This window comes from Parus major, chromosome Z (assembly GCF_001522545.3).
Source record: "Parus major isolate Abel chromosome Z, Parus_major1.1, whole genome shotgun sequence".
Taxonomy (NCBI): domain Eukaryota; kingdom Metazoa; phylum Chordata; class Aves; order Passeriformes; family Paridae; genus Parus; species Parus major.
Window position 1 is genome coordinate 51,153,366 of NC_031799.1, and position 9,606 is coordinate 51,162,971.

A 9,606-nucleotide genomic window follows, 5' to 3' on the forward strand; every position below is an offset into this window, starting at 1 on the left:
ACTGTTTCAACCATGTCAACTCATATTGCCATTCTTCTGTGATCAAGTCAGAAAATCAGTTATCTGATGTTGCAGTGCCAAATATCAACATTGCCTAAAAGAAAACCCTACCAAAACAAAACAAAACAAAACAAAACAAAACAAAACAATAGCAATGCCCACCCAGTAAATACAAAGCTTTTATCTGGGGCTCTGAAATCACTGAAATATTTGAACAGGAATAAAACAGCCAACTGCATAAGAAATATATCTTTAGGAACATTGTTCCCTGATCTCCACTTTTACCTTGGCTGCAATGGGAAAATGCAAATAATTAGTCAGCCTTGGGTCAGCATGAGAGTTATAATATATTAATTTCTTTCATCATGAATGCAGGAGGACAATGAATTATAACCATGTCCAGGGGCTTCATGTTCTTTCAGCATAATCAAACACATTCAGAGATTGTCTACATCCTGAAAACAAAAATTCATACTTGACATTTTCATTGTTTCCTCTTTTAGAGCTCAAGTTTTTCTTTCCCAAGGTTGTTTCTACCAAGTTACTACAAGTAATGCCAGGCTTGATTTCATGCTGCTGCACTACCACCCACTTCAGAAGTGGAAGCATCCCTTCCCTTGGGGCCAGTAAGGAATGCTCTCAAGCCTCATGCTTCTCTTCAGAGTTTTCAGCTGAATATGAAGACCTTTTCAAGAAATAGGGGCTTTTCTCAAGACTTACTAGGAGTATATGCTCATGGACTTCTTTAAAACAGAGATTGCATTTCCTCTTGGTTGCAGTCTGCCTGGTCACAGTGACTTTAAAAAGGAACAACTCAGTATTATTTGGGCTATTGCAGACAGTGTGGGGCACCCCTTGATGCCTTGGAATGGCTACCTAGAACAGAGACTAAACAGAGTTAAAAGAATAAAGTAGGGATTTATTAAAAGCCTTCAACAGAAGCGCCTTGGGCAGGTGCGATGCAAATGCATCCCAGAGGCTACATCCAAGGTGGGTTGTGGTCATGAGTTTTTTAGACAGATAAAAGTTTGGTTTGTTTGCATATCAGAAGTAAATTCAGGTAATGAAGTCATATTCCCCCCGTTTGTACCCCCCTAATTCACTTTTGTTTATACTTTTTGGGGTCTGAGGCTGTGATGGTGACCTTGGTTCGCAGGCCTGGAAGGATTACTTTGTCTGACCAAAGAAAAGAGTGAAGAGAGCTTACTAACACTCTATATGAAGTTCAGAGTTATGCACTAGTGCAGTACAGGATCTGAAAAATATAAAAGCTAAAACCTAAAGCATCATCCTTTTACCCAAATTTATTGGTCCTTGAATTACAGACAGTGAAGAACAGTGCCTAAACCAGCACTGTACAACCTGCTTGGCCTAACCTGTATGCAGCTATATAAGTTACACTTTTAAATAACAACAGCAAAAAACAAACCCCAAGGGTATGGCATTGCAGGTGGGGAGGAAAACCAGCTTTGTTTTCCTTTTCTAAATTGGTTTGGGTAATAGTGACTGCAAACTGAAACTTAAGAATGACTATTGCAAGCTCCAACAAATCACAGCTTCTGTCTTGTTTCAAGTGGATCAATAATTGTTAACTTTTTTGTCCCTCCATTTTTACAAATTCATTAAGTTAATTTCTGCCAGCATGATGACATGGCAGCATTAGAGCAAGCTTTTTATTTTATATTCCCTGCAAAGCTTTCATTAAATTCTTCTCTAATCTATAAAGCAAAATAAAGTCCCTTTTGGAACCTCTGATACAAAGCATGTAATCAGTCCAGCAATAATCTTATCAGGCTGCCATTGTACTTTGCACAAGCACCAGCAAAGAGGGACAGCTGGCATTTATTTTTAAACCTAGACATGACCATGAGAGCTGGAAGTGCTTGGGGATGAGTTAGTCATGGTTCACAATGACAATCTTTGTTAATGAAGCTCCAAGCAGGCTTCTACCCAGAAGTAGTAAGCAATGAGGTGCAGAAATGTTTACAAGTACATAGAGAATTCATTAACCAATCTCCTTTAGCAAAAGAGCTGGAGGAGTCTGTGGGATTTGAAAGACGGTATTTTTACCAAGGAAAAAGTTAAAATACCAGGCTGGCAGTACACACGTAGGCAGAAGCTGGTCTCATTAGCTGATTGCTGACTATGCTTGTAAAAATCTTGCATTCAGCTGCCCCCTTTTCCTACCTGTTGAGGGAGCAGAAAGGTGGATGTCAAGCTTATGTTTAAAGTTACCTGCAATTTGGAAATCTCTTCAATTTTCTTGGTGACAATATAGAAATTCCATGCCCACAGTGCCAAGTTTCTCCATGAGAGCTGCCTCTTCCCACCTCCATTGGTCAGTGATCCAGAAATCAGGCCCTCTGTGACACAGAGCCCAGCAGCTAGTTATGGGGAAGGACCATCTACAGGTGGGTCACCACTTGTACATGTTCGAGTCGTCATTTCTGAATAGGCGATGGCATTACGCAGACATCAGAGAGGCTGAGTGGATGTCCACACCTGGAAAGTTAAAGCAACTAAAAAGCTATTTGATTCCATGCCTGGGGCTAACAGTGACAGATGAGAGATCTTCCCAAGAGGTCATGGCATAGGAGGGATAGCACACTGCAGAAGCAAGACATCCGAGGTCTTGGACATTCAGTTGCTGATAAATAAAAGCAGGTATCTTCTGACTCCTAGGCCTGCCATAGGTATGAGGGATCATGAAAACAAAGGTCTCTAGATGTTGTCTCTGCTTGAGACTTTGAGGAAAATGCAAAACTACGTAAAATACATGTGAATGTGTGAATTTCTGTCCTTCTTGCTACTCAAAAAACAGAGTTACTGAGCCTCGTTTGGCTGACACAGACATACAGCACTAACAAATTCCACATGCTGCAATCCTGCCCCAGGAACAAACCCTTTCTGAAGTCAAAAGCGATACACCCTGCTCTGCCCCAGCACTGAGCTCTCCCTGCTTGCAGAGGTGCTGCCTCTCATGCACAGTGGGATGCTGACACAAGAGATCAAGGAGGTGTGATCTGCCCTTGCTCACAGCAAGGAACAGCATTGCTTTGACATATGGGCATTTTCTCTATCCCTGTGAAAGGTTGGTACTAAGCAGGAGTGCAGATAGGTATTTGGAGCCAAGGTTGCACATTTCTATCTGGACTTTGGGCTCAGCATTCCTTAGAATGCATTCTGACCCTCAGGTTGCATGAGAGCTGTACAGAGCCAGAGCATCAGGGTAGCGACTACCATCTTCCCAGCTAATCCTGAAGGATGATTATCAAGGAGATAAAACCATAGTCTTTTCAGCAGTGTACAGCAGAGGTAACTGTAAAAAGTTGCAGTAAAGCAGATTCTGGCTAGACACAAAAGTAAAATAATTTACCTTGAGGGTGGTGAAGCAGTGGAGCACAGTGCCAAGAAAGACAGTGGAATGTTCCCCCTTGGGAGCTTTCAAAACCAGGCTGAATAAGGCCCTCATCAACTTGACCTGTTGCTGAAGGTAACCCAGCCTTGTACACGAAGCTGGACGTGAGGTTTCTAGTGATCCCTTTCTGCCCATACCTGTCAGTGTTTCTGCTTTTTTGCCCTCCTGAAGTTCTGAGTAGCTTTTACAATTCCTTTCATGGCATCTTTCAGACAGGGAGAAAGGCTTGTTAAGAATGTTGCATTTAACTAGAAAATAACATCTTGATTTTCTTGTGTAGGAGAAGGAAGAAAATGTCCAGAATTTCAAAAGATTTTGTGACCATTTTTGCAGCACATAGAAATTCAACATGACCCAGCTGCCTTTTGGTTATTTGCATGTATTTATAAAGCAGAGGCATGGTTTCTTGGTTTGTTTATTTTTTACAAGATTATGTGCCTAAATTCTGTCCAAAACACACAAAGCTTCAAATGTCTACCACCACAGCTGTCAACAGGCAGTTGGTTCTGAATTACATATTTAAGGGAGAGATTTGCTTTACCTTCTTTCTATGTCTTTTTCTTTTTAATTTCTTTTTCTTTTTCCCCTTACATTTCACATTTTTGAAGAAATTCCTTAGTCTTGACTGCATTACAATAAATCCTTACAAAAATTAAAAATCACTCATTGCAAATACTGCTGAGAGAAATGATGGATTTGTCTTTACAAACAAGCAGTGGGTCTTATCTGAGAGATAAAACAAACATTGGGAAAGATTCCACTGATAGATGAATGGAAAAAAGATATTTGCCTTTAGAAACAAACTGTATGTTTGCTGATAAATGAAACTGGATGTTTAAAGATGAAAGAGACAGTGGGGGAACACTATAAATTCCATGAGAATTAAAACTTAAGAGGGAGAGTTGTACATTAGAGGGGAATCTTTATCAGGCATTCTGGGAAGTCTGCACCACTCAAGTAGCTCAGCCAGTGGGGAAAGAGAGAGGGACATGTGGCTGTGAATTTAGGATAAAAAGGAGGCTGCATCCTCCAAAAATTGGAGAGACCCCAGGGCAATGCCCCATGGCCTCTCCTTTTACTCAAATGAAGTAAAAGGACTCCTCTGTCTCCTTTTTGACATAAAAACCTCTGGTGTTTTTGGATTAATTTTCCTGACACTGGTCACCTGCAGATGACCCCAAATGGGAACAGACCAGTCAATGTGCTCAAGGGCATGCTGTGGAGAGGCTGGGACAGGATGAGAAAGGGGTCAGATTGCAAGGGGCAGCCCTGCCCCAGACAGGCAGAGCCCAGCAGTGAGGCACTAGAGCCAGGGGCAGGTCTGTGCCCTGGCATGCAGCAAGCTGAGCCAGGCCAGTGAAGCTGGAGGTAAGCATAAGCTTTTTTCCCCGACACATACAGCACAGGAAGGAGAAACCACCTCTGTCCTTGGAGATTTCCAAACCTTGGCTGGACAGAGCCTTGCACAACAACATCTGATCTCATTCCTGACCCTGCTTGGAGCAGGAAGTTGGTCTTACAGACCTCTCAAGGTCTCTTCCCCTCCTTGCTACTTCTGTTTTATTTTGTTTTGTTTCCTTGCAAGTCTCTGGAGAGAATTATTACATAGATACAGAGCATATAGATGACTTATATTCAGACTGGAGTAGACATTAATTTTTTTCAAAGACCTTGTCCTTCCAACGTTTTGCCAGATGCTCACAAAAAACAGTAAATTGAGGAGATAAAAAGAAAAAAACAAATCAAAAACAACAAAACAAAACAAAATCAGAACAAAACAAAACAAGAAAACTCCAAACTTTCGTGTCCTTCCCCGTTCCAGGAACTTGGAAAAGTCAGCTGGGAAACAGATGAGTTAGCCAATATTACACGATGTAATATTAAGAAAGGAAGGTTAAACATCACATCAGCTGAGCCTCCCCCATCAGCCAGTTCAATGAAATTGGAAACCACAGACATTTTTCAGCTATTTACAGAGCTAAAGGCTCAAAGTCTTCGGAGACGCTCTATCTAAGGTAAATTAGATACATCACATCTTTTATACTAATGCTTGGTCTGCTGACAGCTATCAGGTGATAATTTGTTAGCCTTTTAATACCAACAATGCTGAAAAACTATCATGTGGAGTGTTATAGCAGAATGAGTGAATATTTTCCTTTAAACTTCCATTACGTCTACAAAGGAAAAGTATTTTGTTTTACTCTGATTACTCAGTGGGTACCTTAAGGTTTTCCTGATTTCCCTATTAATCCCAATTCTTATAAGAGAGGATGTAGATTTTAGTTTCTAAATCTAATATAGGGAGAGTAGCTCGGAGAATTAGAATAGGCTCTTTGATTTTTATTGGGACTTTAGATTCTCTACATGAGACAGCATGAGTTTGGTCACTAAGACTCTGGTTTAAGATCAATTTTTTTATGGGATTCTTAACTACACAGCATAAGGAGTTACTTTCTGGTTAGCAGCCAAACACTGCAGGCTGACCTGAACATAAGTAGCTTTTGTTTTTCCTCAGCATATTTCTCTCCTTACCCTCACAGGACATGTGGTTGAATCACTTGACTGTTTGGAGACAGGAAAAGCTGTCCAAAATACAGCGTGATGAATTGCAAGGATGCCCCTCATGGGAGCAAACTGCTGACCCATAGACCGTTCTGTGCTGGATGCTGTTTGGAAACCTGCCAGCAAAGGCAGGCTAGTTTTGGGGCAGGGGCCACTGCCTCCTACGTGACCAGCAGACTGCACATTTGCAAACACTGTTGTGCCCAGCTTTAACCTGAGCTCAAGCTACAGTACGTGAGCCAGAGCTGCCTGGCAATCTGCTTGCTTTTGACTGAGGCTGCTCCCAAGACTGACAGTGAGCAAATTTTTCCCAGTATTTTCTAGAATTAACCATAACAGAGAGTATAAATCTACTAAATAATTTTTTTTGCGCTGATTATCATTAAGTTATTTAACAAATAGCTGGATATGAAATACAGAAATATTTTTCTTGGAATATTATCTTTGCTTTTGAAGTTACAAGATCTGCTATTTTGTTAGTGTCTTCTTGGTGTTTTTCAATTTGAGCTGCACCACCAGCAAGCATGTCAGCTCTGCACAGGGATTTTCACAGCATCCTCTTCCCTTGCATGTCATTTCTGCATTTTCTGACAAAAGGAAACATATGAACAATCTAGGGACTGAAAGAAACAAATCCACTTTGACATTCTTACAATAAGGAAAAAGTATCCATATCTGGTGAATACTAATTTAGAATCACAGAAAAAATTTTACTTCAGCTATTAAAACTCTAGAAAGATAAAATCAGATTTGTTTATTGGAAATATTTATTTCTGTGATTAGGTGTCATATGTCTTCATTTGGTGAATCTTTTATTTAATTTGAGGCTTTAAGAGATGGAAATAGGATTTGGTGCAAGTTTCATATATCTCTGTAATTAGCACTCAAAAATAATAGGATTATAAGTAAACACTATCAAATAAGAGGGAATTTTTTATTCTGACATAATTGTTCTAAGAAATTTAATTATTTAAATGAACACTTTTCTTCACATGAGTTCTGTGTATTTCTGTTAGCAGAATAACAGATACAACATTTGCTACTTTGTCATATAACATTTTAATAATTAATATTTAGTCTTGGTAACAAACCATACAAAATAATGTTTTTTATTACCACTCCACGAACAAATAAATTTTGCGCTTGGGCTGCATTTATTTTCTTGTGGTTAAGCCTTTCCACTCTAAGCAAGAGGAATATGCTTCACAAAAAATGTAGGTAAATAACAAAGCTGTTCCTAAAAGAAACAGTAATTCACTATTACCATTTGTCTAGAGAATAATTAGAATTATTTCTGGTTTAAAATATTTGGTAAATATTGCTTCTAAACCTGTCTGGAAAGAGTAGCAGCCATAGAACTAGACCAGCTGATAACTGATATTCCACCTGCAGACTTTCTACCTTTCTGCTTGGATTAGTTCATCATGAGGTTGAAATACAGCTGGAATATTTATTCCTGCTCATGACAAACATTCTTAAGGGACTTTTATGTTCAATATTTTTGAAGTCTTCACAGGAATGTGGAACACTAGTGAAATCACATTTAGCACAGGTTTGGACACTACAAAATGTCTTACGTTGAATAAGAAAATGTAAAATATGATTTCCAGAGATCAAAGCTCTTGCTAGTACAGGCAGCTGTTACAGCACCCTGTTAGATAGAAGCATTTTTTCAGGTATCACTGGGAACAATCGATAAAATAAATCTCATTTCTCTTTCTTCAAGTAGATATATAAATTTTATTGACAGAATTACACTGTTTATCCACAGTGTTATAGAGGAAGGCAACCTGGAGTCTGAAATGGCTTTATCAGGTAAACATTTTTGAAGTTCTGTCTCTTTCAATACTTTTCAAATGATGATTTAGCTTTGTGAATACTTCTCTTTGGTCTTTCTGCTACCAGACTACTAAGAGATGGATAATTAGCATAGAAAAATATTGACCCTTTTGATTTCACTGCTGGTCAAAACAATCCAGTCCTGACTAAACAGCACAATCCAGAACTAGTAGCTGATGTTCAGTAAAGACCTAAAAAGTAATTTACCCTTGGACTGACTGTGTCGAGATGAAAAACGAGGCATGGGACCACCAGGCTTTGAGACAATTTACCCCTCTCTGTACTGTTCGAGACCTGTGCAGGTCTGAACTGAGAAGCAATTAATCAGGAACAGCCTCACGGGGATCTGATCCAACCTCATCTACCAGAGACAAAAGGAGGATACATTTTTTCTATTGATTGGAAATAGGATTTAAGGAATCTAATTTCCATCCTCGTAAAACACATAATTGTTTTTTTGTTCTCTTTCATTTAACATTTCCATTTCTGCCAGAGTCAAGAGCCTTGATGCAGCTGGAGCCTGCTCTATTCATTCTATTCACCTGAATACCTTCAGGACAAAGAAAGTCTACCACTGCAGCAGTGTATTCCTGGTCCTCTCTATATGCTCTGCCATAAATGAGGACTGATCATGGTCATCAACTAAGCATAACACAGCGTTATAAAATGGAGTTCAATCTCTCCACGGCATTTCCAGATTATAGCATTAACCTTTCTAAAGCACTCAGTGATTATTACTCAGTATTATTTTTAAATACACCATGTTTCAAAAGTTTACAGTTTTCTGGGGTGTTTTTTTCAGCACCTTTTCCAATGCAAAATACAAATAAAAAGTCCATGACTCTCCAAGTTAACCATTTTTTCAGTCCTTCATCAAATTTAGGAAACAATGTTGACAAAGCTTTGAATTGTAAATCTTTTTCTGCAGATATTACCTTGGTTTTCCTAACCCAAACACCCTGAGCCAACAGCAGGGAGCTGCCATTCTGCTGCCAGACCCCGAACGCCTCCCCCACAGAACAGCAGATGCGAGCACTCGGCACACCTCATTCTGTTCCCAGACATCACAAGGGAAAGGTGCCGCAGGAAGAACCGGAGCAGATGACAAACCACAGAAATGTTCAGGTGGGGATGAGCCAGGAGATGGGGATCACCCTGGCTCCCCTACACACGGCGCAGCAGAGGCGGGCGACCGTAAGGCAACCTAGGCACGATCGGTACGAGAAGCAGCAAGACGCAGGCGAGTTTAAAGCTGGAGTTCCTGACCCAGAGGAGCTCTGCAGCTGGAACCGGGGCCCTTCAGGCCCTGCTCCGACACAGAAATCACCCGACGGGCCCGAGCCGCCTCCCTGCGCGTCGCGTGGCTGCGAATGGCGCTCGCAGGGTGAGGGCAGGGTGGCAGGTCACTTGCTGGCACAGAGGAGACCGAGAGGTCCCAGCCGAGGTGCCCTAGAGCGCATCTCCCCGCTTTTATCTTTCTTTCCTCGCCTAGGGCCGTTTCACTTCAAAGACCCGCTGGCCCTGGGCAGCGCTGGCCCTGCCAGAAAGGCTCGTTTGCGCAGCAGAGCTCAGGCTCCCGAGGCCCCGGAGCCGGGCCCGCAGCAGGCCCGGGCCACGGTGCAGGCAGAGCCGGGCCTGGCCGGCGGCTTCATCCGCACTGCCGGCCTCGCTGAGCTCACACCTTAATCATGACGAACAGGATGCTGTGACATTCAGCCACAGAGCAGGGAAACAAAGGCTGCAGTCAGCAGAGAATCACATGAGTCGGATTTCCAGAAATGACCAGT

The 9,606-nt window shown here is 41.3% G+C and overlaps 1 protein-coding gene across 1 annotated transcript; it reads left to right on the top strand.

Annotated features, from left to right (window-relative positions):
• Nucleotides 1-5,339: 5,339 nt before the first annotated feature.
• On the top strand, nt 5,340-9,600 carry LOC107215815. The gene is made up of 4 exons (XM_015652176.3): nt 5,340-5,433; nt 5,959-6,275; nt 7,752-7,795; nt 8,748-9,600. The coding sequence occupies exon 4, from the start codon at nt 8,846-8,848 to the stop codon at nt 9,503-9,505; it is 660 nt and encodes a 219-aa protein (XP_015507662.1). The 5' UTR covers nt 5,340-5,433; nt 5,959-6,275; nt 7,752-7,795; nt 8,748-8,845; the 3' UTR covers nt 9,506-9,600.
• The last annotated feature ends 6 nt before the right edge of the window (nt 9,601-9,606 follow it).